Source organism: Pholis gunnellus (assembly GCF_910591455.1).
Source record: "Pholis gunnellus genome assembly, chromosome: 1".
In the NCBI taxonomy this organism is placed as follows: Eukaryota; Metazoa; Chordata; class Actinopteri; order Perciformes; family Pholidae; genus Pholis; species Pholis gunnellus.
In genome coordinates this window covers 12,392,037-12,419,146 of record NC_136528.1, presented here as the reverse complement: position 1 = coordinate 12,419,146, position 27,110 = coordinate 12,392,037, and the positions used below count along the sequence as shown (strand labels likewise).

The window sequence follows — 27,110 nt, the reverse complement described above, 5'->3', positions numbered from 1 at the left end:
CATGGCGTGCTTTCAGTGCACGTACTCTTTTGGGACTGCCTTGTACCCGTCTGTATTTGGTTTGAACCACCAAATTCTAGTGAGGCCAGATGTTTGCTCATCTGCACAGGTGAGGTCGGGATGTGCGTCTATACACAGCGACGTTGGAGGGTAGTTGTTTTGAGAGATTCATACTGGAGGAGAGCCCTGATCGTATGCATGCACCACCCAGGATCTCCCCATGAAATATTAATGCATCATGGCTGCAGAACGTACTGACCTCCTGCTAAAGTCATTACTTCAGCCTCCGCTCTGTGTTCAGAAAGCTTCAGGTAACGGGTCGTGTGTGTAGTTGGTGTGCAGTGTGTGTGTGTGTGTGTGTGTGTGTGTGTGTGTGTGTGACTCTTCTTTAAGCAGGGAATGGGGACTGATATTAGACCGTCACCCTAACTGTAAGAGTCAGTTTCTCTGAGACTACTGTCATTACTACCTGAGTTTCTGCTAGAATTCTCAATTCCATTTAATTGCTAGTAAATGCCTTCTGGATTACTTTTCTAGTTGACTCTAGCGGAGGGGGGGAGGGGGGGGTCATATCATCACATGGAAAATCAGTCTGACTGATGAGAAACATAAATGAAAGCAGCTGATTGAAATATGGATGCACCAGCCGCCGTGGCAGGTGGACGAGCAACATGACACATATCCAAGAGAAATGTGTCTATTGAAGTGCTTTAACATCAAGTAGGCTTTTGATCGGAGGGTGTTTTAGGAAAATACAACCACGGCAGAAGTTTCCATTACCAAAGTCTCAACGGATAACTAATAAAAGTCAGCTACTGTGGAATTGAAACTGCTCTAAATGGGATTTATTTTTTGTTATTAACATTCTCTCTCATTTAATCTGGGCTGAACCTTTTTTTTTTTTATCAAAGCTTCAACATGGACTGTAAGATCCAAAAGCCTTAAAACGAATCAAAACATAGGAGCTCCTGTGCTTTGCTGTCAGATGGGGACAAAACCCCGGAGAATCACTAATCTGTTAAAGAATTTCACTCATTTACAGTATTTGTTTCAAAAGTGGTTCTATTCTTTTATACATAAAAGCAGACATTTTCACATAGTTAAAGAAGCACAGGTGGTGTGGCTCTGTTTGTATTGCATCTTAAGAATAAGAGTTAAGTGGGTTTTCCATGTGTCATTTGACTCTCCCATTTAATATTTAATGGCCTCTTTTCATTGAGAGAGAGAGAGAGACTGAAATGTATCATGCTGCGCATGTATCTATGGTAGTAAAGGTTTATTGCAAATATCACCTCAGCTTTTTGGGAGGGTCTGCATCTCTGTGTCTAACCGAGGAGAGATTCATTTTCAGTAGAGATACTGCTGTGCATTTCAGCATTTTATTTTATTTTTTAATTCAAACAAAGGCACTGGTAGATTTTAGATTTGTGGCCTCCTGTAATAGTCACATATGTGCATCAACCTATTTACTAAATCTACCCTCGGGTGAGGCCAGGGTTATTTAACAGGCCAGGCTTGAATGATCACAGCTCTGTCCGTGCTGGAATTTGCTTCTCCAGGCAGCCTACCTGCTGAAAAATAAGCTCCTATAATCATCAGATGAAAGCACTTTGCCGCTCATTCCCTTTTTTGTTTCTCCCTCCCCCCTCCTTCTTTGCATTTTTTTTTCCTAATATAAATTTGGTTCTTCCAGCTTGCTCAAAGCCGTGCATACGTTTCCTGTGAGCGGGCATGTTCTAAATATGCTGATACAACAAAGCAGCAGGATAGCAAGGACATATCAAACAAAATGGTGCTTGTGAGATCAATTACATGATAGAAAATGGAGGTTTAAGTGTAGCGTATATGCAGCAGCATATAGCCGTTCATATTTCACAGCTTGCCTGCTAGCCGTCTAATCTCTTTTTCCTTCACTTTTTCATTTACAAGAGAGAAAGCTGTTTTTTTTAATTGAGTGTTTTCCGGGTAATCCCTCGCAGGGTGCATATGTGTGCATGTTCATGTGTGCTTGTGTGTGTGATATACAAACATGTTGTGGGTCTGTGTTGTTAGTCCTTGAGTTGAATGTCGTTATAAGTATACACGTTCTTGTTGGTGCGCGTGTGTGTGAGAGCGTTTGCGCATTTTTTATAATGTTTGCTGATTAAAGCAGAAATCCCCTGTGTGTCCATGTGCACTGTGCTGATACAGTATTTGTCTTTTGAGAGGCTTGATGGTGCTGTTACTACTGCTTCCAGTTGTGTGCTCTAACGCACTGAAATTATAGCCCTCCATTCATAAGAAGGGGGGATTTCCTGTTGAGGACCAGCACTACTGTCTCAATAAGCCCCTCAGGATGAGAAACAGACACACACACACACACACACACACACACACACACACACACACACACACACACACACACACACACCGCCCTTAACAGCAGTTTTAAAAGAATTCTCTGTCACACACACAATCAGAATTTCTGAGGTAGACGCACTTAAAGGCGAGGACGATCTCTGAGATGCTGCCACGTTGTAGTCTTGGTCTGCATAGCACTATCATAGCTTGATTATATTAAAATTGAAATCCTCACACACACACACTCCCAGTGGCGGCATGCCAAGTAGGGCAGGACAACACTGGGGGGACGAGGCATGGAGGTTATTTGGCACAATAGTATGGGAGCAAAGCAAGCCCCCGACAGCAACTAGCCCATCACTCTGAGGGAGAAGCTAGCTGTAGCCCATCACTGGGGATCGCTCTGTAATGTCAGATCGGGGGCAGCTGTAGTCTAATTAGAGATGCAAGATTATGTCTGGAGGACGGCCTCTTTAAATCCTGGTGGGGAGGCAAATAAATCCATTTCCTCTCCACCAGTAAACGCGTATTAAGGGCAGCCAGCACCATCCAGGTGGAAGTGCATGTTTATGAAACCAGGTGGTGCTGAATAGGATGGACTGCTCATGGACTAAAGACCTCCATGATTGACAGTGATTTGTGTCTGTGTCAAGACAGTTTTACTGAGAAAATAATTCAAATAGTGGCATGTGAAATATTAAAATAGAATATAAAATGGATTTCAAAGTGAAATGCTCGTTTCATTTTTGGTATCAAAATGACTAAACATAAATCAAGGGCAGCTTCCCACACATGCGTGCTGTCACCATCTCCTTGTGTCGTTTACTGTTTTAATTAGAGAGAAGAAATTTCATTGCTTCCTAAAGTAATTATCACAAAAGACAACTATAGACAGCCTTTTTCGTAAAGGTTTACATTTTAATTATGCAAATACTAAGCAGTTAACTAAACTGTATATTTCAAACCATTTTTACATTCTAAATGAAGGTTTTTATACCATGTTTATTCTAACACTGTCTCTGCGTTGCTTTCTCTAACAACAAATGCTCGGCTGGTAACAATTCTATTCTTTTTGTATTGTTGTTCTTTTTACAAAAGAAACGATGCAGTTTGTCGCAAAGCTCCCTGAATGTGCCTTGAAGTACCACAACCAGTTTTCAAAGCAGGCTTGCATCAAATATCCAGCCTGTTGAGAAGACCAGGTTGAATATGCTCCACACTGTTGTGCACGGAAGATCACACTCAACATTTGAGGCCTTGAATGTGTCGCTCCAGAATCAGCCTTGGGTGTATACTGTACTTAGATATGTGAACATAGCTTTTAAACTCACTCTTGACAGTTATAGTTATAGACTGAGAGTGAGGTTTCATGTGTTCATTTGGTTGACCACGAGTTCCGTCTTAACTGCATGGTTAGGACCGGTTCTCTACTACTTTGCCAGAGGGTAGCATTGTAAGAGGAGACCCCTTCTGCAAATAGACTTATAAATAAATCAGACTCGAGCTTCATATCATGTCATATCATGTCAGCATTCTACAATATATGAAATATTGTAACGCCAACTCTGGTTATTATGTTAAGTTCTCGATTACATTTCTTAAGCTTGTCAGAGTGTTAGCCTTCTTAACCGTCACATAGCGATCCTTCTCTTATAATTCAAGGTTAGCCGGTAGGGTTTCTATGGAATTTTAACTGCTTGTGCAAAAGCTCTATAGCCAGTTCTTCACATCAAGGAGACTTGACTCTGACCCCGAAGAGGAGAACTGACTGCTTTCAGGCCTCTTTTTCTACGTAAGATGTTAATTCAAAAGTCCTTCCTGTCATTTGAGAAAATATATTTCACCTCGTGGCGAGGCTATCTGGGCGAAGGGAGCGTGTGCATTAGCATTTGTGCTAGTAAACCCCTGGGTGGTCCTGTGTATCCGCCACAGCAGGGTTGAACAGGCTGTAACCACTAAGATGTGTGGTGTGACGTGTGTGTGTGTGTGTGTGTGTGTGTGTGTGTGTGTGTGTGTGTGGAATATATACATTTCATCATATTAAGCTCTGCCATGCACAGAAGAGCTGCAGCCATTAATTGATTGAAACTAATTGGATAATCTGTAATCTGAGTAATGTTTCAAGAAAAATTCAAATTCTGTCTCCAGCTTTTTAATATCATTATTTTCTGTTTTGTTTACTCTGTGACCATAAACTGAAAATGTTTAATTGTGGAGAAAACCAGACTTTTGAGGATGTCATCTTGGGCTTTGAGAAACATTTCACCGTTTTCTCACTTTTTATGGACCAAACACATAATTGATTAATCAAGAAAATAATCGTCGGATTAATCTGAAAATGGATATAAGCATTAATTGCAGCCCTGGCTCACATACTGTACAGTACATGTACATTGTACATCAATCAAACGATGACTTCACAGCCCTCCAGTATCTCGTTTCACAGTTGAGGTTTTCCATATGGGGATCGGAGAGATGCTTTTAGCTGCTGAGGTGATGTGACGCTGGTGTTCTGCTCGGCCCGTATCTCAGTCAGCTTTGATGGGGTGGACGATGAACAACGCTGCTTTTTTTTTTTTCTCTCCAATTCTTCTAGGTGGCACAGCTGGTTATTTATTTTGTCATTGTGTCACTCTGACTTGGCACATTTCATAACCATTCATAGTGTCTGGATGTGTGCTGGTGGTGTTTTTCACAGGAAGTGACATCACCATGAACATTGCCGCCCACATTGCCAAATGCACTCCCAAGGGCATGTTGCATGGCAACCATAAAGTGTCATTGTCAAGAGGATTTGTGAAATGTAATATCATCTCGAGGAGGCAGGGACGGCGTGTGTGTGTGTGTGTGTGTGTGTGTGTGTGTGTGTGTGTGTGTGTGTGTGTGTGTGTGTGTGTGTGTGTGTGTGTGTGTGTGTGTGTGTGTGTGTGTGTGTGTGTGTGTGTGTGTGTGTGTGTGTCACTCACAGATTACTTATGTCATTAAGTACATAGATCAGGGTTAGGTACTGCAAACTTAAACTGCCTTAAAGTCGCCATCTCTTGCAAACTGACACCTTATTCGGCTTAGTTGACGAGCGATGTTAAAGTTGAACAAATGCTGGATACAACAAAGATTTTCCATTTGTTTTGTTCACATCTCATTGTTCTGTATTACTCAAAATGCAGTTTAGTGGATGTCTGTTGTGTTAATGTGGTGATTACTTCAGTATCTTCACACACTTTCTTTGACATGTGCAGATGTCACCGGATGGTGACGGTCTATGATGGAGGCTAAACCATGATGCAAGCAGCACTATCAGAGACATAATTAGGAAGTCTGTGGACATGCTGCCACTACATCTAAATACATGGAATCAAAAGAAAAAGGAAGTGTTTCTTTTAAATGGTTGACTTGTTGAACAATCTGATATGCTGTCTTAACAGGTTGGCTTCCTGTTCCTTACAGGACCGCCTCCTGTCTAGTGGGGCCACTTGGTGTCCAAAGAACTGACTTGCTGTCCAACAGAATGAATGTTTGCTAACAATTGAAGATGTTGGCAAGCGTGGGAATCTTTTGTTCACACTCGATACGAGTCCCTGATGTAATAGCGTATGAACGAGCCCTACTGGGACGTCCTTCTCACGAGAGACATACCTGCTCATGCAACAGATTTTCAGTGTGTGGAGCACAGAGCGTGTTTGCCTTCGAAGTGAGGTTTTGTGGCTGTGTAATGTTTATGAAACCGTGTTTGAGAGTGAGAGAGTGAAGATTCCGTTGCGTGTCAGTGTGATAGCAGTGTTTTTACCCCCCCCCCCCCATCACACCAAGCCCGAGTTTTGGCGCCTGTGGCTTCCAAGAGATATTACATGTGGAGAGGCGCAAGATAGGAAGCGTGTGCATATGTGGTGAGAGGATGTATGGGGAAAGGTCACAGAAATAATATGCGACTGTGTGTAAGAGAGCGTTGAGAATGAAGCTCTGGCAAATAGTAGAAGCTTTCTCTATTCATTGTGCAATCTGCTGCTATCTGGGCTCCTGATATTATCACATCCCAGCACTCTGTCTCGGTACTACGATTGTACATTAGGCCATGCTGAGAATTGCAACACTCACAAACTAGCAATTTTAGCTTAAAGGGGAACATATTTGCCTAATTATGATCAAATGATATTGAATCCGTGGACTAGGTGGGAGCACTGAATTCCTTTCTCCATAAACTCGGGCGGCAGCTGCCGTTGTGAGGATGTTAATACATGTAAGCATTTCCTACCATACTTCAGCTGGTACCGCACACGGGAGAAGTTTTCCTTTCTGCCAGAAATATTCTGAGGTTAATACAACAAACCTACTTTCTGGCAGAAAGCCCTTCAGGCCAATGTGTGCGCTTTTCCCTTAGCCGTTAGTGTATGTATGTCAGGGTCTAAAATTGCATGCTGACAGCCGTGCAGTGAGAGATTCTTAAAGAATATAGGCTACTGCTGCATGTATTGTTTATGGACTGCAGTGCTGCAGATGCAAATCTATGAATTCTTTTCTTTCACTCCATCTTGCTTACTGGTGCAAACCTGCAGGGGGCTATGCACGTGCAGCCTGCAATGAAATTAAATAAATGTTATTCAACCTTCAACGTGCTGCTTATTGGTTTGTCTGCCATGCTCTCTTTTTAACGTCTGTATGTCGACACTTATAATCCATGATAGACGGTCCTTCGCCCAAGCAGTTGAAGATATTTTTACCATTGTCAGATTAATTGATGAAATGTTGATATGAACACTGCCGCCATTTGTGAGATTCTTGAACGCGTGTTAAATGTAGCTAGATTTTAATTATACTGGGAATTGGTTTCATTACACGGATCAAACACCTAAAGACTGCCTGTGCAGATGATCTCTGAGCATTGTCATGACAAAATACTCCCATTAACAACATTTAACATTAATGTATGAACGTGGTTTCAATACTTCTGATATCATCTCATCAGACGTATTCATGGTGTGCTTTTTCTCCCCACAGGAAAATTGTGATCAAGATTGGGAAGAAGAAGAAGCGGAAGCCGGAGTCTTCAGAGGAGTCCGATGATGACCCCCCCACTCGACACGCTGCTAAAGATGACTCCGTAAGATCCAGCATTTACACACACACACACACACACACACTCACAAACTGACATATATATGTATATATACATACAATAGTAACCGGGGCTGTAATGCTTGAGAATGCTTGTGTATTTCATCCCACTTAATCATATTACAATATCAATCCTAAACTGTGAGACAACTCTCTTCAGTGAATTGTCTTCATTTGACTGTTTTACTTCCCCACCTTATTCAGATGAGGGTTATGACGTTGATACATGTGTTGTCACATCTCTGCTAAAAGACAACGTATGGAAATTCCTGATATTTTTCCATCGCGGTACAAGGCATCACGTGAAGTGGTGTCTTCGGTCTGGCTGTTGACACGGCTGCCGAGCCCAGAGGAAGGCTTCACAGATTGGGCTTGAGCCTTGGTGGATTGACTCTGTGGGTCACGTGGGGGTCATGCAGTGGGGCGGGGCTATCTCAAGTACACTCGCTTATCTGTGCTGATGACGGAGCTATGATGGAGACATCATCAACTCGGCATTATCTAGGTCAAAGCACCAACAACAGCACCCTGACGGGCACACACCTAAATTTAACTACATTTTCTTTTAAAAGGAAACTCAGTTGCCACAGCAGCCAGTGAAATTACAATCCTCCAGGGATGTCATGTTTGTTTGATAACATAACACTTAGCTAAATCAAGTGATCACATAGTTTTTTATTTAATATCCAGATTCTATTTTCCACTAAACACAAGGTACCGCTGTGGAAAAATAGTAGTTGCTCACCTAAGGTTGAGATTTTTCAAGGTACAAACAAAGTACCAGGGGGAGGGGGGCTCTGAAATGTACGCTGGCTATGTGATCTGATCAATATAACCGTTTAGGTAGGTATATTTTCCATCCATCCGTCATCGCAGGGCTGACACACAGAGACAGACAGCCATTCACCCTCACACCTACGGGCAATTTAGAGTCATCAAGTAACCTACGGTGCATGTCTTTGGAGGGAGCCAGAGAGAACCCGCACCGCTATGGTGATAACATGCAAACCCCACACAGAAGGGCCGCCCAGCCTGGGATCGAACCCGGGCCTCTCTCGCTACCGTGCAGCCGCCTTCTTTTTTTTAACCTTTGGTCACAATAGATATCTGCTATGTTAAGAGTGACATGTCTGAATGAGTGGGGATGACAGCGCGTGACTTTTGTATCCTCCTCCGCCCCACCACCTCCTCAGTCTTTCCTTTTTGCCTCCTATCCGGACTATTGCCTATGATATAATTACTCTCATTAAACGCCGCCCATGGCCTCGATGAATACAGGCTGATGACTCATTTAGGATGATCCTGTGGAAGAAGTCAAAGTACCGTGGCTGACAGCTAGGAAAGAAAAAGCATGGCCACCTCAGGGGTTCAGTACTCTAGTCGTGGCAGGTTTGACTCTGCAGCTTCTGGTCAGCTTGGGTTTGGGGATATGAGGGTATATCGCCACGGGGATGTTATGCTCCACACTTAATTAGCTTTGGCTCAGTGGCATTTATTCCTAATTAACTACATATTACCATCAGGAGGGGCTCATGTATTGATGCAGGATACAGCAGCCCACGCATATGATAATTATAAAGGACGAGAAGAATTAGAAAGAAGCTGGATTTTAAAGCGCTCTTGTTTTGTGTGTGGGGTTCTTCAGTGCATAATGTTCCTTGTTTCATTTAAATTGAATACATATATGAATAGCTAGAGTTCTCTGTTGAATCAAAATTATAGATTGCATCAACAATGTCACAGGGACAGTCGGAGATCTAAAAACCTGCGTGAGTAAATGTTGTATCCGTAGTAACCACGATGTCTGGCCATTGTTGCAAACTCAGAGGCTTGTTAATAAATAAGTCATGACTCATGATTGAGGGAACAGTGTGGTACTGTGTGGTTTTTCAGTGTGGTTTACCGCGGAGCATCAATGTGACTTCATTGGTATACACATATATAATAGTGATATTGATGCTTTTTATGATATACTGTAAGACCATACTAGTTAACAAGCACACACGGAGAATATCGTCTCGTAAATGGCCAGTAAGCATGAGTGTACTGTACATGTGCAAGATAATCATTTGTTCTAGCGGTGTGAACATCTGCTCAGTCCAGATCAAACCCACCTTCACGTGTCAGATTACTGATAAAAGATAAAGTTTATTTTTCAGTGGTGATATTGATGTATGAAGTAGCTGATCAAGATCAGTTGAATATATTGTAAATGTGTTTTTTTTCCTCCTTGGCGTTCCTAGAAGAGGCGATCCAATCGGCAGGTGAAGAGAAAGAAATACGCCGAAGAGCTGGAGGCCAGGTTGTCGGATGACGAGGTTAAGGTTATTGTCAAGACCAAGAAAGCCAACTCTGCAGCATCCAAACAGCCTGCTGTTCAACTCTTTGTCGTAAGTAGTTCTGCCTACAACATCCCAGTTGCTTAGAAGAAGAGTTTAAATGTATTCATTTTTGAGAAAACATGAAAAATAGAGTGCAGAGAGAGACGCATTACTTCCATTGCTGATAAATCATTAATTGTATTTAAAGTATTTGTTGGCTAACAAACAATCCATGCAAATAATGTGTTTCTGGCAATGATGCACTAAATATTGTTGAAAAGAACTTACTTGTATACCGGGAAAAACAAGAACACAGTTTGTGGAAGAGCAACAGCACAACATGCTCAGTGCAGTGCAGCACAGCACAGCTTGTTCTCTTCAGCAACACATTGTGACGTACAAACCAGGACCCCTGCAGTAGGCCTGTACAAACAGAAGAAGGACGACGCAGATTCAGTGCCCATTTAAAAATGTTGTGAAATCCGGATGGGATTAATGTGACGATGGCTCTGCTGAAAAACACGTTTCTACAAATATATTGTCCAAAGGTTCCACCCTGCTTTTCCTCGTCTAAATCAGTGATACTTTTTGAGTTGCCATGCCGGAGTAGCGAACTCTATCCCCTCAAGTCAGTCAACAAATATGCCAAAGGGGTTCACAATCCGTCCGACTCATGACAGCCTCTAACCATAGGTCTTCTATTCAGATAAGGAACAAAAATAACGGGGGGGAAAAGAGTAGACACCTCAGGAAGAGCACAACTGTGTGCAGACGGTGCAGTTTTTATTTGCATTGTTATTATTGCACACTGTGGTGTGTGTGTGTCCTGAGGCTTATGCAAATCATTTCTGCTCGGGGGAACTATGAAGTAACACTTGACATTAACTGTTTCATGTCCGCTGGATTTGTAGGAGAATCCCAGTGAAGAGGATGCTGCGGTTGTTGACAAAATCATGTCTTCTCGTATCGTCAAGAAGGAGGTAGGGATTTTCTGCCCTTTCTTTCACTGCTTTTTAGTGATTTTGTTGGATATCGAGATCTTTATTTGTATATTTTATCAATCTAAATTGACTTCATGAAATGGCATAATACAGCTATTGGCCAAGTGAAAGAAGAGATGGAAGTTGGTCTGTAATTGTATATTGTTCTCTTATTTTAAACCTCTCTACAGGTCTCTCCAGGAGTGGTGGTCGAAGGAGAGGAGTTTTTTGTCAAATACAAAAACTAGTAAGTTCACTTGCAGTTTGTTTGAATTAGCAACTGTCTTTATGAATATCCCCATGAACAATAACAGAAATATTCAAAAATACTATTGTGTTTTATACTTGTATAATAATCCCTGTATAAGTAAGTGTGTGATCTGTTCATAGATACCATTCCAGTTGCACTTCCTAAATTATAACACACATTTTTAAGAATTAAACTAAACTGAAGGCATTGCTAAAGGATGCTGAATACGAACTATGTGCTTACATGAGTACACAAGCATCTCAGGCATCTTTCAGTATTGCCATGTAAATGCTGCAACAGTGATTACATTTCTCTCCTGTGAACTCGGGAGCATTATTAAAAAGTCTATCGAACATTGGGTTTACCACCACGGCCTCCCAGAGAAATCATTTCTTTTCACCTGACGGATAATCTGTCATCAGCCAGATTACATTCATTAAGTTTTCTTCCAAATGATGAAAAGGATTGAAAAATGAATGTCACACAAGAAATTTGATATACCAAACATAATGGAGGAGATCAGCGACTTTCTAAAAAGCATTTCAGTAAAAAGCCCTGTGACCACATCTGCGGTCTGTGATCACACCTGCTGGCCTCAGCGGTTGCCCCAGATGCTGTTTAGAGGGTGTTTTTCAGGGTTTCTCACCTTAGCCTGAATGTGTGTGTGTGTGTGTGTGTGTGTGTGTGTGTGTGTGTGTGTGTGTGTGTGTGTGTGTGTGTGTGTGTGTGTTTGCGTGTGCGTGTGTGTGTGCGGGTATCAGCTCCTACCTACACTGTGAGTGGGCCACAGAGCAGCAGCTGGTGAAGGACAAGAGGATTCAGCAGAAGATCAAACGTTTCAAGATGAAACAAGCACAGAGGGCGCTCTTCTTTGCAGATGTAAGGCTGTGTGGCTGTGTTTCTGTCTGTGGACATTCTGTGTAGTGTGTACTGTCTTTATTATGTGAACAATCATATTTTGGCATTTGTTGTGAGCAGGCATGTGTTTATTGTACATGGATATGAATATGTGTGTGTGTGTGTGGATGTTTAATTAACTTTTTGTGTTTTGTCTGTGTGGGCAGACACATCTGTGTGCATATATTTGAATCTCTTAACTCGCTCACTCGATGCAGTAGTGATACTTGTCTCAGATTCCAGATGGTGAGTGGGCATTTAGGTTTATTCTCTCTTTCTTTCCCTCTTGTCTTTCTTTGTGTCTCTCTCAGATGGAAGAGGACCCCTTTAACCCGGACTATGTAGAGGTAGACAGAGTGCTGGAGGTGTCGTATTGTGAGGACAAAGACACGGGAGAGGTAAAGTGAATCCTCTTCGGTTTGTTAATCATATCTGTGAGGAACATGTGTGTGTATTTGTGTCTACATGCTTTACTCTTTTTAAGTTTTTTTGTGGGGTTTTTCTTTTTTATTATATTCTCCACTCTAGTGATGTCTTTGTATCTCAGAAGGGCCCAAGGCCATCCTAACGGGCTTCCTCGCAGCCTTTTGTTAATATTATAAAAGCAGAGCTTGGCCTCGCTCTAGTCTTTTGCAGCGCTAATTCTCCTCCGGCTGCTGCAGGAGGTGGTGTACTACCTGGTGAAGTGGTGCTCTCTGCCTTATGAGGACAGCACCTGGGAGCTAAAGGATGACGTCGAACAGAGCAAGATTGAAGAGTTTGAGCAGCTGCAGGCAGTCAAGCCAGACTCTCGCAGGGTGGTAAGCTATACATTCCTTACTCTATCGTTCTCAGACTGAATACATGTATACATTTTTATTTTTATTTTTATTTTGTTGCTGGTATTTTGAAGTGCTAATAAGGGAATTTTTTTTAATCTAATTGACTATGCAGATTTGTTGCACCAACCAAACACGTGTATTGTGAGTTTAATGTGCATCATAAGCCAAAAGACCACACTCACACAGAGATATGAACAAACAGAGGAGACTCAGAAACACCTGCTGTCAGTCACTTCAAGAGCAGTGAATGATGTTTCTGCTGTAAAGATATTCACTAGTTAAGATTAAAGCTAAAAAAGGGGATGGTAAAAAAAAAAAGTACCATGTTTTTAGCTGCAAATCATAGACTGTGCCCCATGAAGCAAAACACATGGTTGTATTTATAGTATAGTATTGTAACCAGACTTCACACAGTCATGTGTTTTGTACTGTCTTGGATAAGCTCTAATTCAACAGTCCCTTCAGGATTGTTTTTAAAGTTATATTTACTCTTGTCATAGTCACCTCCTTGTCCACTAGAAAGAGTCTCACTGCTTCCCAGTATTGAAACAAATGCATAAGTGCTTGCGGCCATGCATATACAATAAAACCGGAGTCACTACCACACCACCGCTTGCTATGTTTCCCTCTTTGCCTTACTGTTAAAACACATCAGAGATGAAGCAACCCATTGAGTGCTGTCACTTCTCCTAAGATTGCCCCTTGTCTATCACTGCGTTCATTCGACATCTAAAATGTAAATGAGGAATCGATTTCAAAACGCTCATTTTAACTCTACATTTACAATCTGTCACTCAGGATCGGCCCCCAGCCAATCTGTGGAAGAAGAGGGAACATTCGAGGGAATACATGAATGGCAACAGCCTCAGGGACTACCAGCTAGAAGGGGTCAACTGGCTCCTCTTCAACTGGTACAACAGGTCAGTTTCTTGTATATGCATACATGCACACACCTACAGCCTGTTAGCGCTGCACGGAATTTACAGGAATTAACAGGAATAACATAGAAATATAGGGGTTATCTGCTCAGGCTGAGATAGAAGCAAACCTTTTGCCATATCGTAAACCGACATTTGCCATTTGAGTTATTTAGCTTTCACTAACAGGCAAAGGTACTTTGAAATTCAACCCGGCAAACTTAGGCATTAAAGTGAATTAATTTATAATTATATTTGTTACAGGAAAGAATGAATGGAAGAAGACTAAATACAACTCCTCAATTAGTGCGAAATCATGCTACATCCCTCATGGTAACAGCTAGCTAGCAAAAACTAGCAGAAGATGTTAACAAAGTTATAAAACGAACTTTGCTTTACTATCTGCTGCTTTACTGAAATATCATAAAACGATATATGAAATATAGTCACTCCAGTAATATAATCAAACATGTAATGCTCTTGCTCAGACAGTGTGGGAGAATACACTGATGGGAGAGGGTTGTAATAATATTACTGAATTGCTATTTTATGGAATTCTGGCAAATGATCTGATGGAAGAGTGCACTGCTGAACATAATGTGTTACAATTCAGTAGAATGGAGCTTTTTAACCAAAACATACCATTAGACCTGGTACCTCACATCAGATTGTCATATTGAAATTGCGCAAAAATTCCCAAAAGTCCCGAGCTTGACTTGGAAATGTACCCGACCATTTGCAACTCTAAACACAACTTCCGCACACTTTTCAAATGGAAAGACAAATAGTAGATTTAGGATATACTTCACACCTCAAGCAAAATGGCAACTCTTTTTTGTTTGCTTGTAAACTCTCAGTAATCCTATGCCGATATTAAAAACTACAGTATATTTATTAATTCTTACGTGGGGTATTGTGTATTTCAAGATAATGAATAATAACACAATGTCCTGTTGTGTGCACCATGCTGTGATTTGGCTGTATTCACATTATATGGTTGGGCCTGCAAGGAGAGTCAGATTTCCTGTCAAGGTGCACATTGCTGCAACAACAATTGCTTTTCTTCACCCACAATCACAAAAGAAGTGCTGCACATTACATCTGGAGTATGAAGTGTCGGTCGGTTTGCATTAACCCAGGGAAATGGCTTTCTGTGTGAGCATGCAGGAGTTTGTGTATGCCTACGCAGAGAGATTCATCAAGAGTAGAGCGCTGCTTAAGAGGCCAGTGGGAATATCTGCACGTTGCAATTAGCATCAAGACATAATACCCCCACCCACTGGACAGCTGAATAAATGGTTTGCTGGAGTGCACCACGCAGCAGAGGCAGTTGCATTTGCCATTATGTTGTCTCATCTCTTCGGGGCTGTTATTACTGCTGATGATGTCGTTTTCTCCTCCCTTGTTTGCAGTTTATTCTCTTAGTATCATGGGATTTTTGCATTTTCCTTGTTTTTCCTTTATCTTCGCCACCCACTTTTTTTTTATCCCACTACACATTTCTTTTGTTTACTTTGAAACAGTACAAGCACCAGCAATGATCCCGCTGAATACATGCTGTGGAGAGATAACATCTCATTCAGCAACATACTCTGACTTAAACAAATCCACACATTATGTATGGAGTACACACCAGGGATATGATATCGTTTTCACACAGGTGTCACCGATTGTGTCTCCACTTCTTCCTCTTCTAACTCTTATTTCCACCTGTCAGACGGAACTGCATCCTGGCAGACGAGATGGGCCTCGGAAAGACCATCCAGTCCATCACATTCCTAGAGGAGATCCTTCGTGTGGGCATTAAAGGGCCATTCCTCATCATTGCTCCGCTCTCCACTATTGCCAACTGGGAGCGCGAGTTCCATACTTGGACCAATCTCAATGTCATCGTCTACCACGGCAGCATGGTCAGCAGGCAGATGCTCCAACAATATGAGATGTATTTCAGGGATGCACAGGTAAATGGACAGAGATGGGTTTGCCTTTTATTTTTACAGTACATGTTTATGATCGGGGTGTTAATGCTTGTATTGCATAAGTACAAATACAAGTTAGAAAAAGATAAAATATATTGGTGGCATAAATACATACATTGTGGGCCCACAACTAAATTACCACAGGACCTATTACACAGTTGTATTGCAGCACATACACTATATATAGAGAGATATTCTATATATCATTCTCATTCACTATATCAATTTAAAGTAGGTGTAAAAAGTTGCCAAGATTGAAAGTCTAAAGCCCTGCTAGTAGACCGACATTTCTTGTTAGATGCAGAGTTCTTCTACACATTATATACATTTTAGGTTTACAGGTGTAGTTATAGCAGCGCAACTCTTGCTGTTTTAAGAGAGGACAATGCTTTCCTTCATGTTGTCTGTGTGTTTTGTCACCACAGTAATTGTTTTGGCCTGAGAGAAGCCATGATAATCAGAGCAAGAATCAGTCACAGATACCCAGCCGAGCATTTAGCTTGCCTCACATACCTAACAGAATTGGAATTGTGAGGATTGAGAGGCCTTTTAGTTCATCCTGACATACCTAATGGTCCCGTTTTAAAAACAGATGAGCAGAAAGCAGCATCGCTGTGCTTTCCTTCAGACTGGAAAGCAGTGATTTACTTTGATTAAAATAATCACAGGGCTGCTTTTTTAGAGAACAGCAGCACTGTGTCAGCAACATGAAGTCCTGAGAGTAATCTAATATGTTCGAAAACAGGAAGCCTGCCCTGTATACAGCGATAGGAGTTGTTTATTAAAAAGCCAGGCAGTACGTGATTGCCATGTTTAACACAAAGGCTACATACACCGAAAAAAGGAAAGAAAAGAGGAAAGTGGAAAGTGGAAAGCAGGCAGCAAGGAACGATAGTGAATATCTCAGGAAAATGTTTCTGTAAGGGAAAAGTGTCGAAGTGTCTGTGTCGAAGAAATGGCTAAAAATGTATTTTTTAAAATCTGTACACTTAAATAGCGCTACAGATTTGACATCATTTTATGAAGCCCATAGTTTCTCACCGGGCTGGTTGAGAGAACATTTTTACGAACAAGTGGCTCATAGTGCTAACGTGGCATATAACAGGATTCAAAGGAGGGCACGTGCCCAACAGTAAGTAGGCTGCTGGGTAGTTAGTGAGCCTTGGGAAGAGGCTTTCTGTGGTTGGCAGGCCATGTGATGTGTCACAACAGGCAGTTAGAAGCTCTTAGTATTCAGACGAACCGTAGGAGGACGAGAGCAGAACAGAGCGAAGCCGCCACCAGGCTGTCTCCCAGGCAGCCTGTGATGTCATAGCAGCCCCCAAGGGGAGCTCTCTGTCAGCGCTGCTCAGGCATATCGGAGAGAGAGAGGCTCCTCTACAGCGGTCTGTTGGCTGCCTGGCTGTGGGAGGGGGTTATCGGATAACTGAGTATCCCTCGAGGACTGTTGTCAAGGCAATAGATACAAATGGAGAGGCGGAGTGAAGAAAAGCCTCGACAGACAGACAGACAGACAGACAGACAGACAGACAGACAGACAGACAGACAGACAGACAGACAGACAGACAGACAGACAGACAGACAGACAGACAGACAGACAGACAGACAGACAGATGGCACAAACACTCACATGCAGGTGTGCACATGAGGAAAGTCTGCGATGAATAAACAGTGCATATTAGCTACGTCTATCCTTTGACAGCCTAGTTGTCTTTGAATACAGAACTGGATGAGAATTTATCGTTTTAAATATATCTGTTTCTAGAGCAGCAAAGTAATGATATAAAATGTCTCACTGGAAACACACCTGAAATGTCAATAGAATAAATAATATATATATAAATATAAGTGAAGTTTAGAACGAATGAAGGACACGGACATCAGTCAATATCAGCGGTTCCTCCTGTCCTCTGTCCTGCTGATGTGATTCATTTTGGCAGATTTTAAGATGCATGGCACACTAAGCTAAACAGTTAGAATAAATACAGTAGCTTATGTTTTGGCTTGTGCAGCCGAGGGTTATGTTGCGCCTATACTTTATGAAGGTGATAAAATATTGACACGGCCCCAACACAGAGCAGGAGAGGAGCTTCAGTGTTCATCGCGTTTCAGACAGTCTTTTGCGATGCGTTTATGTTCATATCGCGATGACGATGAAAATACAATTTATCGGTCAGCACTAGCACTCGTGTCCTGGTTATATTGTAGATGGCTTCACAACCAAGAGGTGTCTTTTTAGATTGTCTGCAAAATCTTATGATAAATTAAGCTGCCATGTGTTTGCTGTCAACAGCATATGGCTACAAATTAGTAGTTTTCTAATGTTAATAGTTACATACTCATTACATTCTCTCAGAAAACAGCTTTTTTTAATGACGGTATGCGTTCTCATTGAAATTCATAGCACAATGCAAATGAAATATGTTTTTACACACCTCCACAGACGTGCATAGAAACAGGTTTGTCTAACATCTCCTCACCTTCTTTGTCTTCAGGGCCGTGTGATGCGAGGTTGCTACAAGTTCCACGCCGTCATCACCACGTTTGAGATGATCCTGGGAGGCTGTCCCGAACTCAACGCCATCGAGTGGCGCTGCGTTATCATCGATGAGGCCCACCGCCTCAAGAACAAGAACTGCAAGCTGCTAGAGGGCTTCAAGCTCATGAACCTGGTACAAAAACCATCAACTTCCAGAGATACAAATTTAAAAGAACAACTCATTTTTAATGTGTGCATTATTAAACCTGCACTTTCTAGGTTTAAAACTAATTCCACCTTTTTTGATTTTAGTGTAACACTCAAACCTTTGTTTCTAGTTCCTGTCATTCTCTGCAGTGTTGTCAAACGATCAAATGAGACTGAAACGTTCTCTTGTTGTGGGTGTTCTTCTCTTTCAGGAGCACAAGGCCCTGCTGACGGGTACTCCTCTCCAGAACACGGTGGAGGAGCTCTTCAGCCTGCTCCACTTCCTGGAGCCAGCACGTTTCCCCTCAGAAAGCACCTTCATGCAGGAATTTGGAGACCTCAAGACTGAGGAGCAGGTGAGCCGGCATATACAGAGAGAAGATGTCCTGACATTTATAGGTTTTGTGTATTCAGTATTGATAATAGAAGTCAGAAATCCACATGTCACACAATCTGGTCAGACAATGTTGTCTGAGCTTCTGGTGCTTCTGTTTAATAAATGTAAAAATCATAAAAACATAATTTTTGGTGTAAAAACTACAGTTATTTTTTTTTTTAGAGCTCTACAATACACATTGTTGTTCAGATACAGTATGGCGATCCTATTGGTACAGATGGAACACTTTAATTGGGGCTTTTTTTAACTAGGCCACAGCGACATTTAGTACAGCGCACACACACACACACACACACATGGTAGATAACAATAACAGATAATGGGGTATTATGCTACTGATTATTACACTTTATATCAACACAGTTGCTCACAAGAAAAGGGTGTTTTACCTTCCCTCCTTCATATCGCTGTTTGCCATTTCATTTTTAGGCAGAAGCACTAAAGAGATGCTCGAGAAAGGACCATCAAAACATGTTTTGAAGAGTAGTACTCATGCTGAAAGTTAAAATATTGGGAACAGCTAGTACTCAACACACGGTACTAAATCTAGAAGCTCTTTGTACCAGTGGGGATATTATATCCTTTTCATAGTAAAGATTGGTGAGAGTACATTTTCAACAAATGTCCTAACCGATGTTAGACGAGGGCCTGTATGTGGAATAAAAAAATGAACGCTGGTAGTTGTAAAAGCTGTGACGCTTTACTGTTCACACAAACTCATGATTTGTGAAACGTATTTCTTAATTATTGAAAAAGACGAAATCTTAACACTGGTTTTAAAACTTAAATTATTCATATGAAATTAAGAAATTCTACCTAACAACCCTACTGCCATATACAAAAATCAGTATGACATCATTAGATTTGTATATAGAAGAAGTAGAATAAGCATTGATGGGTTTATTTTAATGGGTGGTGACTCCTACTTTGATGGACAGTCAGGTGTGTGTGTGTGTGTGTGTGTGTGTGTGTGTGTGTGTGTGTGTGTGTGTGTGTGTGTGTGTGTGTGTGTGTGGAAATAATAACCAGGCAACTACTGTTGAGTTAAACTTGGTGCTGGCTAACGTTCGTACAGTCATTATCAATGAAATGTATGGTTTTAATGGTTCTTTGCATCTGCGTCCACTACAGTCATGAAACACACATGAAATGGAAATTCGAAAGGAAACGTAAATGCTTCGTCTGATGTTGCATTGCAAATACAATAAAAGATTCTCATTTTGGAAATGGAAAAGTCACTGGAGCATGCAAACATTTCCATAATGATGTGTATGGCACTGCTGTTCCAGTTTTAATCAGGACCAGCACAAACGCTGCACGTGTAACCCCATAACCGTGTGGCGTAAAACATCCCACAGTTACTGAATGCGATACGATAACTCTCTTCTCATCTTTGGGCCCACAGGTACAGAAGCTTCAGGGTATCCTGAAGCCCATGATGCTGCGTCGGCTGAAGGAGGACGTGGAGAAGAAGTTGGCTCCAAAAGAGGAAACCATCATCGAGGTTGAGCTGACCAACATTCAGAAGAAATACTACCGCGCCATCATAGAGAGGAACTTCTCTTTCCTGGCTAAAGGAGCTGGCCAGGCAAATATGCCCAACCTGGTCAACACCATGATGGAGCTGAGAAAGTGCTGCAACCACCCCTACCTCATCAAAGGTAAGCTGGCGCCTCTCTAAAGGTTCATCATTTAGGTAAAAGTAGACATTCAGACAGAGGAAAGGCATTTTTTTTTCTTCTCAAGATTCTGAAGTTATTTTTCATGTACTTAAAAATGAGTGGACATTGCACTTTAAGGGAAATAAAGATCTGGTAGAAAAAGCATGACAGACTTGCTGATGTAGCCGTGTCTTTGCTATGTCAGGAGCAGAGGAGAAGATCCTAGAGGACTTCAGGGAGGTGTATAGCCCCACTGCAATGGACTTTCACCTGCGAGCTATGGTGCAGTCTGCCGGGAAGCTGGTCCTTATTGACAAACTGCTGCCCAAGATGAAGGCCGGAGGGCACAGGGTGCTCATCTTCTCCCAGATGGTGCGCTGCCTTGACATCTTGGAAGACTACCTCATTCAGAGAAGGTAATGGTGACAGATGATGAAGGATTTGTTGTCCTTGAAAAAAATAAAATGTGTGCTTATGATTCGTTACATACGTTTTTGTTTTTTTCTCGACCATATAAAACTTTTTCTTGTTAACTTGGTGCTGCTGCTCAAACATGTAAAGTCACTCATATCATCTGGCTTTATTAGATCCGTTGTAATTCAAGGAAAAGCTAATTCGTGGTACAGTTTACTGGGAACACTCAGTAGCTGCTACACACGTTGTAAAGGATGATCTGACTCCTATCGCTGCAAATGGTTAGGGTCAGTATCTCTGTAGTGGTGTGTCCCAGCATGCAATACATGACAGCCAATTGTTACTGAGAGTAGATGGCAGCAGAAGCATTAGTGATTAGAGGTATGGAGCCTGGTGTTTCATCACATCAATTAAGTCAAAACAACACATCCATCTTTTTCTGCATCCATTTATCCTGTTTGGGCCAAAAGGTGCTGTAACATATAGCATGCACTAGACAATAGGTAGTGTACCCACATGCAACATGCAAACACAAATAACCCACCCATTTTTCTCTCTGTGCAAAATGTATGATTTGTTAGGTCTATAATTAGAGTGAAAGAAAAGGGGAAACTGTTGAACTGGAGCTTTTAAATACAACCGTGACTCTGCCAAAGTATAACATTGCTTTGAGAATCATAGAGCTCTCCCTTTGCTTGCGTGCGTGTGCGTGTGTGTGTTTGTGTCAGGTAATGCCCAAAAGTCCCATAAAAAGCTGAAATGGAGTGAGTGGTCAGTTAAAATGACATTAAAAACAAATGTAATGGCATTTAGGAATTTGAATATTGCATAAGAGTTTTCTGGTTTATAGTTCTCATCTTTAACCTCATTTTCCCAACTTTTATGTTTCATATACCTGACTTTTTGGGGTCTCTGTATATACTTTTGTTGCTCTCATGTCCGTCCCCCCCCCCCCCCCCCCCCCCCCCCCAGCAGCAGCTGGAGCAAACCCTAAACTATTGTAAACATGTGAGGTGCTGCGCAGTACAGACCTCAGACAGGGTTCAGCAGCAGGTCATAGAAGCCCTCGGGGGTCCACTATATTTAGACGAGCAGGTTTTCTGTTCTGTGAGGTTTCTTCTGACTGGAAGTGATTTGCCCTGGGGTTCGGATTGTGGGAGGGGATGAGAATGGACACAAGGATGAAAGAGCATATAACCACTCCTTGTAGAAATAGTTTTATTTATTGATTTGGGATACAGCTTCCAGGTGCAGAAGGGAAGCAAAATGAAAGTAAGGTTTTGGGTAAATATAAAACTCAGTCAACACAACAATTTAAGAGTCAGTAACAAAAATATACTATAAAAAATATTATAACAAATATATAAAATATAAATATTTTGGATTGAGAGAGCTGTACTGTTTTGTGAAGACAGCGAAGATATGCAGAACAAGCCATGTATTCAATCAGTTATTGCAATGCATACATCATGGCTCACTTTTTTTGTGTTGCAGGTACTTGTACGAACGAATAGACGGACGTGTTCGTGGGAACTTGCGGCAGGCAGCTATCGACCGCTTCAGTAAGCCCGACTCGGAACGCTTTGTTTTCCTTCTTTGCACAAGAGCCGGCGGCCTGGGAATCAACCTCACAGCAGCCGACACCTGCATCATCTTCGACTCGGACTGGAACCCGCAGAACGACTTGCAGGTACGACACAACCGCACACAGAGACTCACTGAGCAGTAGGTGCAACGTAGTGCTGTCGTAGATTTGTCCCATTAATGTGCAGGCATTCGAGAATTTTGGCATTCTAATGGTTATCTCTCGTGTGACATCTGTTCATGTAAAGAACTACCAATAAGTCTCATCACCACAAAAAGTGACATTGTCCCATAAAGACCACATGCACATTTTACTCAATAAAAAAAATTACCATGATTTAGGATCAGATGACATTAATGCCAAACTAAAGATGTCATCACAAAATCTCCTTTTTGTATGTGCAGTGCATTTTACACATTTTTTTTTTTTCTGCTCTTCACAGGCCCAGGCGCGCTGCCATCGTATCGGTCAGAACAAGGCAGTGAAGGTGTACCGTCTGATCACCAGGAACTCGTACGAGCGAGAAATGTTCGATCGCGCCAGCCTCAAGCTGGGCCTGGACAAAGCGGTGCTGCAGAGCATGAGTGGCCGAGATAACAGCCTGGGTGGAGGCGCCGGGGGAGGGGTAAGTTTGAGAATTGTCCAAATGGTCTGGAATCAAAAGGGGGAATTAAATCATTTAGTAATGTAAATTATGTTCAGTTGATTTTCAGAGAGGTGCTTGTTGTCAGACAGTGCTTGTGATGAAAGCGATCAATTTCACAAGAAGATCTTGGCTAGACATTCACTATCTCGTCATCACAGAACACACAAACGAGCAGGAAGCGGCAAAAGCCTGGTGTGGCACTGTTCTAATCATAGAGCTTGTTTACACTTTTTATTCATTATTTGTTTACTCTTCGCAGCTTATTCTCCTACTACTCAGTTTAGTGTCATATTAAATAACTTCTTAAAATCTTAAAAAACACTTTGAAGTGAAATTTTGAAGTGGGTAGAGCGGGTTATCCTTTAAGTTTCTTATCCTCACTAACTCAGACTTTCCTCTAACCATCGTGTGAGAATGAGTGTTGTTATAGAAATAAAGGACTAAATATTTCTTCCAATAGTCTCAACAAAATCATAGTCAACCATTTCTGATATCAGTCTTGAATGATGCCAAGCAAAGAAAATAAAACTGTTCACAAACCCTAAAACTTGGAGCTCACGCTTAAAAATTAGTGAAATTTAGTGAGTGTAGCCGATCCTATTAGAGTCTAATCTCGTTGTGAGGGAGTGTGTCAACAGTGTTTGAAGTGTGTAGGTGGGTGTTTTGCTACAGTTGGTGTCCTCTGAGAATTAGCAGAAGGAAATGGAGGTTGAGCTATTAGCAGGTCTCTACATCTGGTCTGACTGAACATATTTGCATCGTAAAAATCTGCAGGGGTTAGATACATGGCTGCTGATATTAGAATTATAATAAGCCATCATGTTTGTTGTGTATTTAACAGAATTTTTTGAGAACTGAAAGGTTTTGCTGGTATCGTTTAATATTATGTTCCATACTCTTTCATTTTGCTCCTATTTACTGTACATCGTTTCTTGACCCTAAATGTTGCTCTCCTTCTCCGTACCTCTCAGGCAGCGCAGCAGCAGCAGCTGTCTAAGAAGGAGATTGAGGATCTTTTGCGACGTGGTGCATACGGGGCCATCATGGATGACGAGGATGAAGGGGCCAAATTCTGTGAGGAGGACATCGATCAGATCCTCCAGCGCAGGACAAAGACCATCACCATCGAGTCTGAGGGACGAGGATCCACTTTTGCTAAGGTGAATGAAATGGATAATATGGCTGCTCTAACACTAAGTGATGTCAATTGAAATGTTTTTACCCAGTCCCCATGGAATTAGGGACGGCTACATTTTACAGGTCACTGGTTGTCACTGTTGCTTTTGACGCACCATACAGGGAATGTCAATGTGATTATGTTTTGATATCATATTCATGTCTGCTTTCAGGCCAGTTTTGTGGCGTCCGGAAACCGCACAGACATCTCTCTGGATGACCCCAACTTCTGGGACAAATGGGCCCAAAAGGCTGACATTGATATGGATATGGCAAACGGCAGAGTATGTACTTCACTGCAAATAATAAATTATACAGATAATTAGGACCTTTCTCACAAAGATGTGTTGCATCTAATAAAGACATAATGGCTGGACATCCAGTGGGGCTGCAGCCTTCTTTTATCTGTGTTATAGACCTTGAAAGCCCTTTGCTGAAATGTTGTCCGCCCTCCATTCCCTCGCTACAGAACAGCTTGGTGATCGACACTCCTCGTGTCAGAAAGCAGACAAGGCCGTTCAGTTCCACCAAGGATGAGTTGGCAGAGCTTTCAGAGGGCAACAGCGACAGTGACGACACCAAACCCAAGCTCAGGCGAAACCACGACCGCCTCAACAGCTATGGTCGCACAGAGTGCTTCAGAGTAGAGAAGAACCTGCTTGTTTATGGGTAAGACTTTTGAAATTGTTTAAGCCATTATAGCAACTGTGCTGATATTGTTCATAGATACGACTGAACTGATGTTTTAAACAGAATTCTGACAATGTGTGATACATTTTTGTTTTTGTCCCAACATCCCTCACTATATGTAACTAATGCCGGTTATAAAGAAAACAACAGTATTACTATAATGGCAAAACCAAGTACATTCCACAATACAAGTGTCCTTGAATTAGTATAGCTTGTCAAGTGATTTTAATCTGAACTGACTTTTCTTTAATTTTGCTTGTGCCCCTTGTCTTTCAGGTGGGGTCGTTGGAAGGATATCCTCAATCATGGGCGTTTCAAGAAGCAGCTGACAGAGAGGGATGTGGAGTCCATTTGCAGGGCCCTGCTGTCTTACTGCCTGGTCCATTACCGTGGAGATGACAAAATCAAAAGCTTCATGTGGGACCTGATCGCCCCTACTGAGGACGGACGCACCAAGGAGCTGCAGAATCACCTGGGTGAGTCTCAGGACTTCTAACCTACATGTAGCTGGCCTTATCGCAGCAGACAGTGGCGCATGGAGATATTGGACTGAGTGGGATTTGGGAAACTATTTCATAACCTGTACCTGTATGACTCAACTTCCTTTTGTTCCGATAGGTTTGTCTGCGCCAGTCCCTCGTGGCAGAAAGGGTAAGAAGATGAAAACCCAGTCCAGCTCCTTTGACATCCACAAAGCTGAGTGGCTGAGGAAACACAACCCAGAGCACATGCTTCAGGACGACGGCTACAAGAAACACCTCAAACATCACTGCAACAAGTAGGTGTTTCCTTATTCACCCGTACGTTGTAAATTCAACGTTTAAAAACTGTCGCTTAAATCCAGTTCAGTTGTCTTCGAGTAGGACACTAAATTAGATTTTAGTCCAACATCACCAACTGTATAAGAAACCAACTGTTTATAAGAAAGCAGAAGTAGTAACCACAAAAGATAGATGTCACTAGATGGGACAGATGGTTGAAATATGGTATAGTCGTGCATTTATCTTGATAACAGTGCACATGGTGACGCGCCTATGGTTGGTTTATTTAATGTCTTGTGGGTTGAGGGTGTGTGTTCGCGTGTCTGTGTTCAAATACACTCCCGTTCATGCTGTTATAGCAACTGGCAGGTGGTCATTATTGTCTTCTAGCACATGATTTTATCAGATTACTTTTAATAAAATGAAGCCATAGTGTTGGAAAACACAGTTTGCAGATGGCTCAAGTTTTAACTGGGGCACCTGAAAGCCACAGTAATTAGGACACACTAAAATGTCTATTGGAGCCGACAGTAGACTGATTCATTAACAGACGTGCTTCTCATCGAGACCAGCTGACTGATACGATTCTTAATGAGACTTCAGCCGAGCTAATGGCCGTCATAGATCTCTCTTATTTACAGACGGAGGGAAAAAGATGGCTGCTATCAAAACATGGGCTGCTGAGATATAAAGCCAAATAGATGGCTGTTTCGTTTTAAAAGTGGGGGGGGGGGTGGGCTTGTGTCTGTAGGGCTTTGGATGCCGAGCGCTGCAGCTTCCATAGAAAGTTCTCCATTGTTTCCTGGGTCAGTTGTGCTGAATCCAGGGATTGTCTGATATGTGACACGCCAGGCAAATGGGGACACGCAGTCAGCAGGGTTTGCTGACTTCTGCATTTTCCCTTCGAGGACCTGGAATGTGACTGGTGGGGGTGGGCTGGACTGAGGGGGGTGTTCACTGCCTTCCTTAACAGGACCGTAAATGTAAGACTTTTACACAGGCATGGAAAATATAAGAAGTAGTGACAATTGATTCTGACAGGTTTCCAAACGTTTTGATAAGTGCCATGGATCATCACGTTGTGAATGTTCTTGTTCCTCAAGCAGTTTGTGTGGCCTTTTTACTGTCTGACTATAAAATATCCTTTACTGCATACTGTAGTAAAGATGTGAAACTGAGGATTAAATCTGCTTTGACATGGAGGACACGGTTTTGAGAAGACATAAAGAACGTAAAGATTTCATGGTGTTGGTGCGTTTTGAATCAGAATTGCGTCTGTGACTCAGTAATCTCCCGTCGTTACGCTGGTTTTTGATGGATTGTTTTTCTGTGAACAGACCATGAGGGATTCTTTTCATGCCACTCATGTCATGCATACTTGGCTTATTTGCGTCTAAAAGACTGTGTATGACTGTGCTGAGATCCTCTGCTGCCTCTCAGAGTGAATCACACTCACACACACACACACACACTCGCA

General features: G+C 42.0%; 1 protein-coding gene across 4 annotated transcripts in view; it reads left to right on the top strand.

Moving 5' to 3' along the window:
* The window catches only part of chd9 (chromodomain helicase DNA binding protein 9), a 64,807-nt gene that overhangs the window by 27,003 nt on the left and 10,694 nt on the right, over window positions 1–27,110 (top strand). For all 4 annotated transcript variants that reach the window (XM_079167354.1, XM_079167352.1, XM_079167353.1 and 1 more), the window contains 20 exons: window positions 7,336–7,438; window positions 9,696–9,842; window positions 10,685–10,753; window positions 10,945–11,000; window positions 11,765–11,882; window positions 12,212–12,298; window positions 12,563–12,700; window positions 13,520–13,641; window positions 15,356–15,599; window positions 18,113–18,289; window positions 18,516–18,659; window positions 20,106–20,361; window positions 20,567–20,777; window positions 22,270–22,465; window positions 22,803–22,985; window positions 23,978–24,166; window positions 24,356–24,466; window positions 24,652–24,851; window positions 25,149–25,348; window positions 25,491–25,650. In XM_079167354.1, the coding sequence (XP_079023480.1) occupies window positions 7,336–7,438; window positions 9,696–9,842; window positions 10,685–10,753; window positions 10,945–11,000; window positions 11,765–11,882; window positions 12,212–12,298; window positions 12,563–12,700; window positions 13,520–13,641; window positions 15,356–15,599; window positions 18,113–18,289; window positions 18,516–18,659; window positions 20,106–20,361; window positions 20,567–20,777; window positions 22,270–22,465; window positions 22,803–22,985; window positions 23,978–24,166; window positions 24,356–24,466; window positions 24,652–24,851; window positions 25,149–25,348; window positions 25,491–25,650 (3,111 nt within the window). The remainder of the gene's footprint in view (window positions 1–7,335; window positions 7,439–9,695; window positions 9,843–10,684; window positions 10,754–10,944; window positions 11,001–11,764; window positions 11,883–12,211; window positions 12,299–12,562; window positions 12,701–13,519; window positions 13,642–15,355; window positions 15,600–18,112; window positions 18,290–18,515; window positions 18,660–20,105; window positions 20,362–20,566; window positions 20,778–22,269; window positions 22,466–22,802; window positions 22,986–23,977; window positions 24,167–24,355; window positions 24,467–24,651; window positions 24,852–25,148; window positions 25,349–25,490; window positions 25,651–27,110) is intronic.